Source organism: Nelumbo lutea, chromosome 6, assembly GCF_056320005.1.
Source record: "Nelumbo lutea isolate HS-2025 chromosome 6, American lotus-T2T, whole genome shotgun sequence".
NCBI classification, from domain to species: domain Eukaryota; kingdom Viridiplantae; phylum Streptophyta; class Magnoliopsida; order Proteales; family Nelumbonaceae; genus Nelumbo; species Nelumbo lutea.
In genome coordinates this window covers 38,011,157-38,028,312 of record NC_142689.1, presented here as the reverse complement: position 1 = coordinate 38,028,312, position 17,156 = coordinate 38,011,157, and the positions used below count along the sequence as shown (strand labels likewise).

The following is a 17,156-nucleotide window of genomic DNA, read 5'->3' as shown; positions in this document are numbered from 1 at the left end:
AACTATCACAAATACATGGTTCGAAATTTCTAATATAGAATATTTAAAAATTTGAAACAATTCAGATCATGGACCCATACTTAGTACGGGGTCATGCCTAATGTACTAACAAAAGCAAATTAAGTAGGTGTTTAACATTGGTACAGTAGAACCATTTTCAGCATTGGTCTATATTATTCAACGTCCAAGATGATGTCACATCATTGCACCACTGGCAGCAACGTGCTATTTTCTGAGAAAACATTGAATTTGACATTTCTTCATACCATACTTTCTCAATTTTCAAAGCGTGATGTCTGGAGCAACGTTTTATTCTAGAAAAACGCTGCCAAACAAGATGCCATTTTCTGAAGCACCTCTCTTTCTAATGTGGCGCCTACGTGGCAGAAAATGGCATTGATGCCAAACACCGCCTAAAATCCCATGCTTCTATAGAAAAACCATGCAAAAGTCTTGTGTCCCTTATTCGTCAACCAATCAGCAGCTTGATTTCCTTCACGATGAATGTGACTGTATGCTTTCCTACATCCCGAGACAGCAACAATTCTCTTGCATTCTTCAATCATCACTTGACATCTCTAGGTGGTGTGTCCAGTTTTTTTAAGGGTTTCAATTGTAATCCTTTAATCTCTTCTTTGGCCTCAACATATCAATCATCTTATGCACTTCAAGATCAGCACTCATTTTGCTACCGTAATGGAAGAATTTCCAATTGATCAACAAACCAAGTGATTCCTAGCTATGCATCCATAGGCACAACAATTTCACTTTCATAGAATTAATGCATATAATTTTCTTTTCCTTATTTTTGCAAGGCCCATTCTCCTTTGGGCTTCAATGAACTTTCTATAGCTATGGAGGGCACCCTTTGGTATTTAACTTAGTTCTATATGTGTGATCGAGAGTGGGGTCATTAAAGATAGTCTGAATTGCATCTGTGTATCCAATCTTTACATTGTCAAGCCAGTTGCCTTTCTCATAGACCAAAACCAAGGGTCTCTCACTACTTATTCTTAGAATCTTTCCGATGTCTTCTAGAGTATGTTGTATTCTTACTCATTTGACAACTGTCCTATATCCAAACATCTCTAGGGTAAAGTTAGAGTAAAATTGACTCATTAGTGTAAGGTAAATTTTCTCATGAAACTGAAATAGATTTTCCCATCCCAATTCCCAAGTAGTGTAAATGAGTTTGAAGATCTACTCCATCACCTTTTTAAAATGAGAAAATCTATGATGTGGGAAAGATATGGTATTGAAAGGGTTTTTACCAATCAAAACCCACTCATAAATTTTGATAAATAATATTGGATGCCATGTTTATGATTCCAATTGATTGGTCAAACGTTTTTCGGATATCATATCTTTTCGATATCATAGTCAAACCCTTTTGAAATGGAGAATTTTGCCATGCATCCTTCTAGATTTTCTCTATGGGTAAAGTTTTATTAGTACCTTTCTTTTGCTTCCAACACTCCCCTTTGAGCTCTTGAAGGAGCATTCCTCTTTCTGATTTCACTTGATAAGGCCATTGATGAGGTAGGATAGGGATAAACAATGAACACAAACTTTTCTTTTCTTATTTTGAAAAAGTAAAGTTGTGCTTTAACATTGAATATTGATTTGTATTTAAGATGACAATTATATTGTCAACTGATAGGTGCCAGTAGTCGACCATAGCAAACTTAGTTTAAGCTAGTTGACTAGTTATTTTATTCTAGGTAGTCGACTACTTGAAGCAAGTAGCTTTTGATAGTCAACTGCTAGGTCAAGTCATTGATTCCTCAGGTTTGCTTATATTTATTGATCATGAGATTAGAGGTTAAACCTTACAAGAAATAATCACATAGAAATAATGTCCATTTCATATTGATAACTTCATAACTTTTCTTATCCTTATCACAATATCTCCTCAATTTGTATTCTATTTTATTGAAACTTACTGATATTTTTCACAAGATAATGAACATGACAATGATTAAGATGCTTTTCAAAGATATTCAACAATTTTCTAAAAGAGCATGCTTTCTAAATAGAGGGGTGTTAGTTTCAAACCTCTATTTGATTGATTACCCCTTTTTCTCTTTGAGAATTCACCCCTTCTTCCTAAGCACCTATACAAATCAAAAGAAAGAGTTTAGCACCCGATAGACTTTGGGTCATTGGGGGGGGTCATTGGGGGTTAGTAGTTTTCCTTTTATGACTTACATCTTCACTTGAACCCTCTTTATACCAACAATAATAGATTAAGTGACCAATTTCATGATAGTAATCACATATGGATTCATTTGGTTCTGAGTTTTCAGCTCTTATAAATTTAGTTGTGGAGCATTGACTCTTTTGAGAAACAAAGCATTTGATTCATCTTATCATTGCTAGGTTTTTGGCTCCCCAACATTTTATTGAGATTACCAATCCCATGTGTAAACCATCACGTGGTGTCTAAGAGGTCACATTTCTCAACTTTCAAACTCAAACATTCATTAATTAGCTTTTGAATGGATTCATTTAACTTTTTACTCACCTTCATCTTCTTCAATTAGCACTAAACTTAAAGAGTTATGAATGATGTTTTGACCCCTCAGACTACTAATTTGAATCATAAGATTTTTTTATCATTCTCCTAAGTTTCTTATTTTCTTTAGAAAGAATATTATTTGCATTAGTTGAGTTCAGACTTACCTCAAAGTTTCTAGACCTCTGAGGGAGACATTTGTGTTTGGTGCTAGAAATTTCTTTCTCTTTTCCTTTGATTTCATATTGATTTTCCATACTTTTTGAAGTGACTCCACTTTTCTTGCAAAATAATTTAACTCATCAATAACTTTTACTTGTGACTCAATTATAGTAATTTCTTCTTCATTCACTAGTAGGTTTCCCTTTAACTCATCATCTAGATTGGTTCTTTCATAGGAAATCTTATGAGTTTTCTTGATGTCTTGAGTTGTCTCTCATTCAGAGATCTTACTAAACTCACTCTTGTCTAATGCACAATACAAACAATTCATAACTCTTTCTTCAATGAGATTTTCTTTTTCTTATCTTTAGACCATTTTGAGAAATCCTTTTCTACAAAATCATAGTCTAGATTTTTGGTGGGTTTGTAGGGTTCACTTTCTACTCTTTTCATAAATCATAGTCTAGACAGATGACATAAACTCTCATCCTAGCTTTCCAATAGTTGTAGTCTACTCCATTAAAGAACAGAGGCCTACAAATAGATTGTCCTTCAGTGTAGTAGAAACTAGTTTGGAAGGTCATTCTAATCATCTAGTTGTTAAGTTGATACATAGGTGAACCTACTTTAATATCACTTGTTTCTTAGATAGCCTAACCCAAGAGGGGGTGAATTGGGTATAAAAACTATTTTCCCCAACTAAATCCTTTTAAGATGATGAATGTAAGAATAATGTAGTGGAAGGCTATGTGTTGTGTTATGCAAATGCAGTGGAAAGTAAAACAATCTAACTAATGCATACAAGTAAAAAATTGCAAGAATGTAAAGAACATAGAGATCTTTATAAAAGTTCGGCCAAACCCGATCTTACGTCTTCTCCATAGGCAACTTTCTGATAGCTCCACTAAAAATGATTGAGCTTCCAAGTACCAATAAAATCTATTAAAAGTGTATGCCCTTAGCTCCAATCAAATTGATGTACACATACATTTTAGTATGATTAACATAAGCATATTATTAGTATATGTTCAACTGACGTGTTTATATGAATTACTTCTTAAACTAGACATTTATGAGACTTGTGTTAATTTAAAATGCACTCATTCATTGAATGGACTTGGGGAGTTTATTGGGATAAGATTGCTACTAATGTGCTGCCCAATTGGTGGAACAACTTTTCTTAGTTGCTAGGGTTAAACCCGAAACACAACTAGTGGGTTTTTGGATGAAACACTGAACCTGGACCAATTTCAAGTTATGCCCTAGACCTTGAAAATAGATGGAAAATTTTGAAAAGTTGCATAGACTTAAGTATGATGCTACATTATGTCTTAGACTGAGCTGCTTTTGATATGTCAACCAATGAGATCCATCAAAGGTCAAATACGTAGGCATGTTGGAGTAGTTTGGGTAATTACCTGAGTGGATGATCATAGTGGTAGGATTGACCCCTTAGCCAAGCAAAATGAATTTACACTTTTTTTTATGGAAACTTAAACTACTGGTAAAAGATTTCAACTATATTTGAAATATGATTTTCAAAATGAATTTATATGTTATATTATTATATTTTGGAAAAAAAAATTTGCAAAAAATGTTTTAATCCCATGATCCATCTAAACGAAAAGTATGACACATTTTATAGTCAGGGAACGGTGTTTAAATGATTGTGGGCTAAGAGGTTAAGGGCAAGATATCATTACAGGACTGATAACCTAATGGACTTCATCTTACATAAATCCATTATCCTTGGGTCTTCATAGGGTGGTTGAATCCAATGGTCATTTATGTTTAAATGTTGGGCCCAAACTCAGTATTGGATTTTAGGGGTTTACTACCCTTGGGTAGTGAATTCAGCCTACCCCTTTCCAAGGGTAGGGCCGAACCCTTTTAGACTTATGTGAAACCTTTGTGGGTCCCATACCACAATATTTAGGCCTAAAGTGGTAATGCAATGCCTAAGGAAGTGAACTATTAAGGAATGGGCCTTAGGCTCATTACTAATAAGATTAGTTAAGTGATTACATAACAACTTAAGTTGTCATATGGCTTGGATCGAATTTGGATATAGAGCACCCATTTCTCTGAAGAGCATAATGCTTATCTAAATATGAATAGGTCATTATCCAAATCTAATTTAAATCAGCTCCTAATAGGATTAGGAAAGTACTCTTTATAAGGGATGAGAGGGAAGGGGCTGATTTTCTTTAGTCTCTAATTGAGCTTTTGGAGAAAAACATTAGACTTATCAAGGTTCACAAAGTTGCATTAAATCCGAGAAGGTTGGACTTCGATTTTGTAGAAACTACATATTTGTATCAATTTCGTATACATTGTTGCTCCATCTTCAGCTAGAGGCCGATTTAGGTCTAAATGTCTAATATTGGGTGTGAACTACCACTCTGGGTGTTGCAACCTTTGGACTCTATATCAGGTATGATCAATATTTAATTTGGGTTTCAAATTTGGTCCAATGCAATGCAAATCTAGAAATTCTAACTTTCAAAATACCGAGAAACTAGTTCTCGGGTTAGGTTGGACTTTTTTTTAATTTATCTAGAAATTATAACAAGTTCGGCCATGTTTATTTGAATTTCTATCTCATCCAACAGTGGTATCAAATAACTAGGTTCGGTTCTTAAGCTTGAGTAGATTTGAAACAAGAGTAAAATCGGCCATAGTTGAATTTGACCTAGAAACCATCTGTACTGAGAATTTGGTTCTCGATTTGGGCCAATGATCTGAATAATTTATCTTAGTATTTTTTTGCCATTATTTAAACTAATTTTATGGTAGAATCTTGAATTGTTGGGTTAGAGTGTGGCGGAGATCAAATTCTTTATTGGTGGCAAGATTAATGCACACCATGTGATTTCAATATTCATATATAATTTGTAATTAATTCTTTTTATTTTCCTTAGAAAAATTGTACTATGTTGTTCTTGATGTAAGCACTAGAAAATTAGGGTTTCCTTAGCTAATTTACATTGGAAAAACAACTAGGGGTCGTAGTGTATAAGGAGAAAGAAGTTCTAGTTTTATTTTGAACTTTTATTACTGATCATATCTCCTAATTTGATTATAAATCGTAAATGAAATCATTCAAACAATAGACTTAAATTTGGTACATGTTTTGGACACAAAACCTTAGGCTAATTTGACCTAGTTTTCATAAACTCCATATGGGTCAAACATAGGGTTCTTTGGGGACTAATAATAGCCCCTTAGTTCATTAATTAAGTGATCAATTACAAACCGAGGCCAAGGGATTGATGGGCCATTACATGAACCAATTCGGCTCGTGCTTGCAAAACCTAATTATATTTACATCAAAGCAAGATAAGCCCATTCAGCTTGGGCTGCTATATGGACCAAACTGCTTTTTGTAGTGGGATCATATACCAATACATATTTATCTGATAAATGGTTTCAATAATGGGCTGATAGTGTGTTAATCTAAATGGGCCTAGGTTTTACAAGATTTAAGTTGATTTTGATTAAGAAGATGTGATGATATGTGTTATTTGAATGTGATTCCCACATGGGCCATAAGTGCTTGGCCCATGTCATGACTTTATGTGTCTCTCTATGCCATCATGGCTAAATGCATATCATTGCCATGATGTCCCATAAACCATTGATTGATACCCCACATTATGGGCCCTTCCCTTGTTTCCTCTTCAAAGAGGAGAACCTTACGGAAATACTAGCTCATCTAGGCCCATTTAAACCTAACTTTATGAAAGTTAGTGGGAACCACTTTAGTATAACCTAAACTAACCTAGGAACTATTAATTGTGTTCTCTCATAAAAAATATAAGTACTTAATGATAGGGATTATCACAAAATGACATCTCTAAATGCCTTTTGCCATTGGTATGAAAATCAACTGAATTGGTGGGTAGAGATGCATTGTAAAATTAGGCTATATGCTTTATTGAGATAGTTAGATTGCCTCATTCGATGATTGGGGCATCATAGACTAGTGGGAGGAGCCTATCCTAAAATGGTTGTACGTACTGAGATAGTCAATACCTTAGGTCTCTTGACATGACAAGTCAACACTTATCAATTAAAAAGGTTTAATGTAAAATGACTATGAACATTGTCCAATAGAGACTAAAGGAAAAACTAAAGGAAAAACTAACGAGATATGAATGGATTTATGATCCTTTACAGAAAGTGATAGGGTTATGAAATTCAAATAATTGACCATATGCACCTATGTGATTTTTCACATTTCCAAAGACATAAAAAATGCCTCCAACCCTAAAATTGAAGGAAGCCTAAAAGATGTACAATTGGAAATTGAATGTAGATAAGTCCATTCTACAATTAAAAGACATAAAACAATAAAGATTGTGGACTAACTATTCATTCATACAATTTATCAGAAATGGCATACAGGTCATTCACTAAACTATGTGATGATAATAAGTTGAAAGGACCCAAATATGTAGACTAGATACATGACCTTAATCCAGTACTCATGTCTAAGAAATTGGAAAAATTGTCAACCAAAAGACTTTGGAATGTCTCAGTGAAAGAGTTTCTGAGGCAAGAAGAAAGGAATAACAACAATCAGAAGAAAAAACTCTCTTGCCAACTATTACATCATCATCTCACTAGGTAATTCTATCTAGAGACAATTTGATAAGATAACATCTTGCAAAGAAATTTTGAATATTTTGAAGGTCATGTATGAGGAGCAAAACCATTCTACCTGTTAGAAGGTCCTTTAACTATTGATGACCAATAGGATGATTGGGAAACAACCGGTTCATAACCAAAACGATACTTGGATCCAAATTAGATGATGATACAAATGATGCCATCCTGAACTCCCATCCAACATCCTTTAATCAATTTGTCCTCAAATACAATAAGAACAAACTAAAAGATAAATTGCAAAAGTTTGGCAATATTTTGCAATGAGTTAAGGAACTTATTAGAAATGATAAGCTAGTAGTCATACTTGTTAAAGGAGGAAAATTTGGCAAAAAGAAACATAAGGGCAAAAAGAGATATCAGAAGAAGGATACCAAAGCAAAGAAGTAAAAGAGAGATAAGTCGTCAGATGTATGTGCATTTGCACATGGAAATTTTAAATTACAAAAACAATTATTATTATTATTATTGTTGTTGTTGTTGTTATTAAACTTTTTATTTCATTTTTTGAATAAATAAAAAAAATATTTTAATAATTATTTTTATTTAATATGATGAATATATAACATTAGAAATGTTCCCAAATATTTTCGATAAAATTCTGTACTTATTCATTTTTTGTGTTCTATCTTTTTTAAAATATATATTATTCAATTATGGCATCATGGGTTTTTTTGAAAAGTTGGATCATTGACCCACCATCTAAATAATAAAATATATTTGCTTTCTAATCAGTTTTAAATTATATATTTCATCTATATTATATAAATAATTACTTATCACACTTGATTTTTGTTTGACATAATGAATATATATTTTTTATATATTCTTTTGATTATTTATACTTTTTATTATTTAAAGATTTATTATTTAACTATCATATCATCGATTAATCTATTTGACCAAAACCACTAACCCACCACTTGAAAAGAAAAATAGTTTGATTTCTAGGTTTACATTAATTTTTGTATTACATCTCCATCATTGATAAAGTATGTGTTTGGTACTGTTTATGTTTATTGAATAATTGTTTGTACTTTATTTGCTAGAAAAACCGAGAAATGCAATAATTGCAACCATTTATGACAATTAGGGGCCACTTCAGCGTAACAGTGAATAAACGCCTGGCCGTTTGTGGAAGCTTCTAAAAATAACTTTTACAAACAGCTGGCATGCACATGCCAAAACTCACTTTTTACATTTTTGATGTATGCAGAAGAGCAAGAGAGAGAAAATGCTGAGATGGCACCTATGTGGCACCACCAAGAAACATTTACTGAATAAATGTAAACGGTACCAAACACCACCAAAATAATTTCCTATGTATAATGCTTATTTTAGTTCAATATAATGACTGCATAATATTAGGGATGTATCCAATGTTTTATTTTTTATAAATATATAACATTAAATGTGCCCAAATTTTTCTCTATTTTTTTATTTTAGTGATTCTTTGTATTTTTTGTTTTTAAAAATTTTATTATTTGATTATGACATCATTTTATTTCTATGTTGATTTTAAATTTGGCATTCCATTTTCATCATTAATAAAAATACTTCTTACATTTCATACTTATTTTTGTTTAGTATAATGAATATACAATATTAGAGATATGCCCAATTCTTTTTTTTTTGTATTATATATGTTATTTATTTTATTATTTAATTACGATATTATTTATTAGCTCATTTGACCCCAAATGATTGAATACTTGAATTGCTTACCCACCATTGGGAAGGAAGAAAATGGTTATGTTTTTAAATTACTTTTCAAAATATTTATTTTTATATTATTAAAATTAATATTATAGATTTAATTAGTTTAATTTAATGATAAGAAAAATATATCTTAAATATAGGGTTTAATGAGAGAATATACCTTAGATATGAGATTTAATAAGAGAGAATAGGAAAATAGTTTATTTTAGTTGGTTTTAAATTTTACATTCCATTTCCAACATTAATAAAAACATTTATTATTTATCATACTTATTATTGTTTAATATATTGAATATATTATGTTAAAAATGTTTCCATTTTTTTTAATTTCAATATTTTTTTCATTTTATCTATTATTGAATTTTATTATTTAATTGTGACAACATGGATTGGCCCATTTGACCCAAAGTGGTTTAATTTCTTACCACCATTTTTTAAAAGTATAAGTTTTTATGTTATTGGAATTATTAGTTTATTATGTATTAATTTAATTAATAGAATTTAATGATGAGAAGAAACAAAAATGCCTTAAATATATGATTAAATGAGGGTGAATGCAAGTTAATACATTAAATGTTGGATTTAATGGGAGGGGATTGAATGCATTAAATATCTTAAAATTACCCATTTTCAACTCATTTAATATCAACTACAAATTACCCTATTTGCCCTCATTTTTTATCAACAAATTTAAATATAGAGGGGTAAATGTTGTCCTTAGAAAATTTCAAAAATATTATTGAGGTTATTCGTGCTTTTTAAAGTAGTATAAATATGTATACGTATGTATGTATATAATAAAAAAATTATTTATTTATTATAATAGGCTCTATTAGGCTCACAAGACGAGCTTCACTGTGTTCAAGATCGACTCGAAACTTGGTTCAAACCGAGCCGAACCAAGTTCAGATAACTCATGAAAAGCTCAACTTGTGGTCACCCTTACTATTAATGATAGGTCCACTTTAAATTGAGTGCTAAAATCAACCCATGTGACCATGCCCTTTTTGGTTTAGAGTAGGGTTGATGTGAATTCAACCTAGTCAAATTCAACTTGCACCCATCAGCTACACATGTTTAAGATCATGTGAATTTGGACTTGCCAATATAATTCCAATGAATTTCTACCTTTATGCAACATCCCCAGCGACTACTACATTTATGTTAAGGAACGAAATGTAGTTAAAGCAAGTTATGACTTTTGACCAAGTTTTATTACGAAAACACTAAATATTTTCTAAATTGCATGAATCGCAATTGCCTTTACCATCAGGCTAGGTGAAGTTGGACCAAGTTCCAACCCTATCACATATGGGCCTGGCAAATACAATTCATAGTTAAATATTTATTGGAGTCCAGTTATGGCGCATTAACAAATATTTGCAACACATTAAATCAAGATTTCAAACAATCATACTAAAAGCCTTACATGATTTACTTAGGGTCAGTTTGGCAAGTCTTCTGAGAAGATTTTCATGTAGTTCTCACAGTCAATAGACATATTGAGCTATTGATATAAGATCTAGGCAGCTTGAAAATCGTTTGGCAAGTGTGCATCTTTCCATGCATCGTTTCAAGTCTTTCTGTGCGAAATTAAAATGTAAAACATGTGAAAAGTTTCATTTGGAACTTCTCGAAATCAGCCCGAAATGGACTTTTCACATCTTTTCAACACTGTATCTTTTGGCGACTAAATCTTCTGTGTACCAAACGGAAATAAACCGATTTTCAATATTCCTGATTTGTAAATAACCGAAAAACCGCACAAAAAACACCTAACAGCGCCTTGCTTTTAATGAAGTGAATTTTCACATGCACAAATGTAGACGTACCTACTATCAATACTTTAATAATGTTAAAAGATGTCAATTGTGATGTATCATTTCATTTGCTTCACCATGAATGCACCATGAATACAAATGAGACAAAAGGTGCAAACTTCGCATCATATAGGAGTATAAATCATAATCGCAAACAAAGTAATGTAAAACTTAAAACTAAACCACTTGCAGAATTTGCAACCGGTTCAGATTTGACTGCCAAAAAAAGTTCAAATTTGACTGCCAAAAACTAAACCACTTGCAGTATAAATCATATTAGCCAAGGCCACACCGCCCGCCGCCGTGTATGATCGTGCTCCACCTGACTTTGTCCAACTGCCGGCGGTATTAAAATATGCAGATAAAAGCTGCCATGGTCGTGTAGACTATAGACAACTGAGACTACCGCAAGTTGCCGGCTACCAGCGACTACCACCAATTAATTATTTTCATTAATGTTTGTAATATTATACAGCTTTCTATAGTTATATTATGTTTAGTAATATTCTAAATGTCTGTTGAAATAAATTTGTATAAGTATCTAGTCTCAATAACTCTCCAAAACCAGAAATTTACAAAATTTCACCAACATTCGAACCATGAATGAGAGGCCACACTAAAGGATGAGGAAAAGGAGCCGAAGACAAAGAAAACAAAGCAAATAAATAGAAATAAATAAGTTAATTTTTGTTCTAAACTTGGATTTTGCTATCGGTCAGGAAACCCTGGGCCCGATGCAGGGTGCACTACCACGAAGAGCCTACAGTCATGCAAGTTTGGTCTAGTGCCTCTCTATTTGGAAAGCAGAGGATGACCATCTCCCTATTTGGAATGCGCTTTCTAATACCGTGTCTTTTAGGAATGCAAATGAATCCGATGAGATTCGAATCAAGGTATATTCAAATTTGATTCAATATTGCTTATGTTGGATTCGATCTAATCTGATTGGATATGATAGAATTCGATTTGAATTTGAATATTATTTATAAGTCGGATCTTCAGATTTAATCTGATCCGACTTGTTTTCTTTAAAAATTAATAAATTATTAAAAGAAAAATAAAATATACTAATTTAAATAAAGTAAAAACAAAAAATATAAATATTTTTAATTATTTTCATCAAATATATACATGCTTTTTATAAAAAAAATAATATAACAAATTTATAAAAAATATAATATAAATAATATATATATATATATATATATAATTATTGGATCGGATCTTCTCAGATCAGATAGGGGTGATCCAAATTCAATATGATTTCTGATCGGATCATGTTTGTATTATCCAATCCGAAGAATCGAACAGGGGTGATTTGTATTTGACCAAATGGGATCCGATCGGATCATGATTCAATCCATTTGCACCCCTAGTCCTATCAGGTTACCACAACCGACCACCAACCCTATTGCTAGGATTCATTGCTTCTTTCATTTTCTTCCTCCTCTTGATGATGTTATATTCGAGATCCATGTTACCCATTCAATGCTGCAACAAACAAGCCCCAATACCCTTTTGGACGTCATTAACGAGTTCAAATCTGCCCCCATAGAATGTGCCCCAAAAACATCCCACAACACATTCCAATCGTGTATTAGGAATATCTCCCAATGACAAATATGTAGAGATGTTCTCAATGCATATTGAGATATGCATGTGGGGCGTTTTTAGGGCACATTCTGTGGGGGCAGATGTGAATTCGTCATTAACCAAGGTTAGGTTTCAAAATTAATTCACATTTTACAATTCATGGGAATTTGAACCCAATCTCCATTCTATTGATCCACTCATTCTGTAAAAACTTTGGCTCTTTCAGGCCATAATGATGCATTTACTTTGTGCCTGGCTTCTATGAAATGAGATAACAATGTAAGTAATCGTTTAATCCTTGAGGCTATTTTTGTTTTGAAGCAAAAAGATAAGGATCTTGTAATGTAAAGGTTTTCCTATCTTCCCTTTCCTTTCCCTATTTTTTCCTTTAAACCAAACATAGCTCGATAAAGAAAAAATAAATAAAGATTAGAATTCAATAAGAGGAAGGAAGATCTGATGCCTTAATTGAGCAAACAGGGTGTTAATTAAGCTGAAGTACTACAGATAGAGAACAAGAAAGTTGATTGGACCAAAGAGAGAGATACAAAGTATGGGAGAAGCCAGTGGTGAGGCCATTGTGCATTAGCTTCTATAAATGGGATATACAGTCTATGGATGAAGGAGAGTTGAGCAAGGTGAGATTGGTTCTAAAATTAAGAGTATTGTGTCTTCCACCATTGTGTTTCTTTTTCTAGGCAAAACAGTGAAAAGATCAAGCACATATCAGAAGAGATGAACAAATTTAATTACATTAATCTAGGGTATTTTAATAAATTTACATATGAAAAGATGGCATGAAGGATAAATATGGTAGTTTAAAAAGCTTAACAAAGAGAGGTAACTGTATATTTTTCTAGAGGAGATTTTTGTTGGGCTAAAAATGTAGGAGAGGTTTATATGATTGTAAGAAGAGAAAATTTAGGCTAGGGGAGGTTTTAGAAATTTGGCCTTGTTAACAAACGCACCAAAAAAATCTTGGTCTAAAATCAAAACCCCATATACCTGGGAATCTCTGGCTTGGATAGCGACCAAATGAGTATATGGGCGGTGCACAAGCTTTGCCAGTTGTCAAACATTCCATCCAACAGTCCCTGAGGCCCCACAATTACTAGGATCCGATATTGCACAGTCGACATCATTCAAAGAGCGTGCTTGTTATCTTTCAGCACAAGTCGTCAACTCAACTCCGAACCCTGTTCACTCCAAGATAGTAGATGCAATCAGAGAAGTTGGTGATCCCTTTTTTTATTTCCTTTTATCTATCCAATTGACTGATCAGTGATGGAAAAGGAATGGGATGAGCTCATCAGCTACACACATTTGCTAGGCGGCTTCACCTTCTTGTACAATTTTCCTCTCCTCTACATATGCTCACCCTCACGTAGCCACGGTACGGGGCGAGAGCGACCCGACCCATCGGCGCTTCCTTCAACCCAGGGTGAATGTCCCAACTCAAGAGAGAGAGAGAGAGAGAGAGAGAGAGGGAAGGGAAGAATAATCTAATAAGAGGGTCTAGACTATTTAGACCCAGAAGAAAAGAAAGGGCCACATATGGATATATGGCCGCCCCATTGGAGGGACGGAGGGTAGTGTCGTAGTGGGACGCCAGCATGCAGCATACGGCCTTCCGAGTCTCTCTGACTTCGACTTCTGTTCTTCTTTAACCATAAATACAGGGACAGTGAGACAAAAACCTCCCTTCCAAGTTCCAACTTCTCGCCCTCTCTTCAAAAGCTCAAAACCCACTTCATTCCTTCTGCAACCAAGTTCTTGGAGAGCGCCGTTTGATTCCCCTTTTTAATCTTCAAATGGTACAGGTATGTCTCTCCCCTTTTCTTCTCTTTTTCTTTTTTCTGCTATCATTCTCTTTCCCATTTATTACTAGTTTTCTTGTTTCTGGTTAATGAATCAAGTGAACCAGATTTTGCATTTACTGCTTTTGAGCTTTCAGCAAAAGGTGATCCTCAAGCTCCTGACCATGACAGATGCCAGGACGAAGCAGAAAGCTATGGAAGCTGTTGCTGACATCTTCGGTATCTTCTCCTTTCCTTTTCTGTAAAATGAAAGTAAAATAACAGAATGCACGAATTGGTTGCTTTATGTTGTGAGAACTGAGAACTACCGATACCAATTTTAGTTAGCTTGATGGGTAGTTCTAACATTAAATTCTCTCCATTGTTAGTGCAATTATAGTTGATGGAACACCAGATTACCAAATTAAATAAGTCTTGAAAGAATTACCCTGCTTAGTACAGAACAGATCTCTTGTACAGTTATTACCTGATGATTTCTTCTCAAACTGGGTTGAGACCGTTTGAGAAAGATGGTCTGATTGAGAAATGTATCAATTTCATTGACAGTGTAATTTTTTTTCTCTCTAATCTCTCCTTAATTAGGAATTTTAGTTGTGAGATTTACATTTCTAATTAAATAATACTTAAAACGATTTTATTTAATTGGGTAATTTTTCGAGTGAACAGGGGTAGATGCAATTGCAGCTGATCTGAAGGAGCAGAAGATTACGGTCATAGGAGAAATGGATGTGGTTAAAATCGCCAAAAAATTGAAAAAACTAGGGAAAGTAGAAATAGTATCAGTTGGGCCAGCTAAAGAAGAGAAGAAGGAAGAGAAGAAGGAGGAGAAGAAGGAAGAAAAGAAGGAAGAGAAGAAGGAAGAGAAGAAAGAAGGAAAGAAAGAAGAGAAGAAGGAGGAGAAGAAAGATGACAAGAAATAAAAAGAACCGAGGGAATCATAAATAATTTTTCATGTAATTGAAGAGATAGAGAGGTGATAATTCTTCTTCTTCATCATCATATTCTTCTTGAATTTTCAATTTTGTGAAAAAAGAGTAATACTCCATTAATTCAATATATTTATTTATTAATGCAAAGGACAGACCAGTGGAACATATTTCTGTCTTTGGTTTGTTTTGTGGTCATTGTCATTCTTAACTGGTTTTGAGGATTTGTTCATCATCACAATATAAAAAGGAGAAGGAAGAGAAATTAAGAGCTAACCAACTTCTCTTCACAAAATTAATTATTTTAACCATAAACAAAAATACCCAGTTACCCAGCAAACGCATTAACGCAGCTAAAGCAAACAAAACAAACGTTTAGAGGAATGAGTTATCAGATTCTATCAGTCTGGACGCTCCATCGTTGATGCGGTACAGGTCACTCCCCCGTTTGGGACTGCTGATTGTTGATAAATGCTTATTGCACAAGTGTTTATTTATTAAAATGACGAATCTAACCCTCATTTAGGAGTATCACACTTGAAAATGTGAAAAATACAAACCTGGATCGGATTTTTGGTTCATTCTAGGTTGGAAGATCCATCCCTCTCCCTCTGCTGCCCCTGCCGCTGCACTTCAGGAGATGATGAAGTGAGGAGTGAAATGGTGGAATGAAAAGAAAACCGTGTTCTTTTGGACCAGGGGTACACTGCTATATTGAAAAAAGGTGGAGACTACTTTGAAAAAAAAATCAAATAAGTGCTTTTTTAAAACTTGTAGAAACCCAAAGTTTTTTACTTCCTCAAAAATCAAAATAGGTTTATTTTCTGGAATAAACACTTATTTGACATTTTTATCAAAACATACATAAATGCTTATGGTGTGATCCTGACCTAAAAATAAGTGTTTATTAGAATAATTACTTAAAATCTGTTCCACTACTGTCTTTTAGAACATAGCTCTTTGTTTATGGTTGTAAGTTGGAAGGAAAAGCTTTGTAAACCAACACACCTAAATGAATGAGTGGACCGAAGGAGTCGTGATGTAAGGATTATTCGCCTGCTGGCTTGGTGCCCCTCATATTCCAATGGATCCAGTGTTACCTGATCCCTGAGCATTATTTGTTTCTTTATATTCTAATAATTTATCTTTTAAGGGAAAATTCTCGATTAGTATCCTGTATATTGGGTTAGTGTTACTTTGGTTTATGAATTTTAAAATGCAATAATTCAATACTCAAACTTTTAAAATGTGTCAATCCAGTACTTATTTATCATTAATTAACTGTTAAGTGATATTTGAAAAAAGACATAAATACCCTTTAAATATTATCTAATTTTCCTTATCAATCATTCAAAGGTTGACAAAAAATTAACAATCCCAAATCAACATTTTAGACCCCACTTTTCTTGAATAAAAGAGGCAAGAATTTATGATTGTTAATTTTTTGTTAACATTTAGATGTTATTAAAGAAAATTAGAAAAGTATTTGTCTTTTTCAAATGAGATTTAAAGACTGATTAATAACTAATTAATAGTAGGTATTGAATTTACACGTTTTGAAAATTAAATACTGGATTATAATATTTTAAAGTTCGGGGACCCTGACACTAGGCCCAAAGTACGTTTACTAAACGGGAATTTGCTTTGCTCTATTTGTTAGACGTAACACATCAGGTCCGTCAATTGGATATGTGGAAATAATAAACCGAAGAACTGCCTATGACAAAAGAAAGAGAGGATCTGACTGTAGGAGTTGTGGAAATCATTAAATCAATCAAGTCTCAAGGAAGAATCGGCCTCAATCGATCGGGCCACATGCTTTGACCCTTGGCCTTCACTTCATATGCCGATGCGCTACGCGTGGTAGATAGAGCTCAAGAATGGCTGTAATCCATCATCCATGGAGAATAGCCTAAAATTATTTGCATTCAAATCA

The 17,156-nt window shown here is 33.3% G+C and overlaps 1 protein-coding gene across 2 annotated transcripts; it reads left to right on the top strand.

Moving 5' to 3' along the window:
- The first annotated feature begins 13,832 nt into the window (after positions 1–13,832).
- On the top strand, positions 13,833–15,370 carry LOC148848613 (heavy metal-associated isoprenylated plant protein 39-like). Of its 2 annotated transcripts, none has more exons than XM_088952191.1 (3): positions 13,833–14,297; positions 14,466–14,513; positions 14,961–15,370. In XM_088952191.1, the coding sequence occupies exons 2-3, from the start codon at positions 14,489–14,491 to the stop codon at positions 15,212–15,214; spliced, it is 279 nt and encodes a 92-aa protein (XP_088808317.1). In that variant the 5' UTR covers positions 13,833–14,297; positions 14,466–14,488; the 3' UTR covers positions 15,215–15,370. The 2 variants fall into 2 exon arrangements, with proteins under 2 accessions (XP_088808317.1, XP_088808316.1); XM_088952190.1 differs by having other exon boundaries at positions 13,840–14,297; positions 14,432–14,513.
- The last annotated feature ends 1,786 nt before the right edge of the window (positions 15,371–17,156 follow it).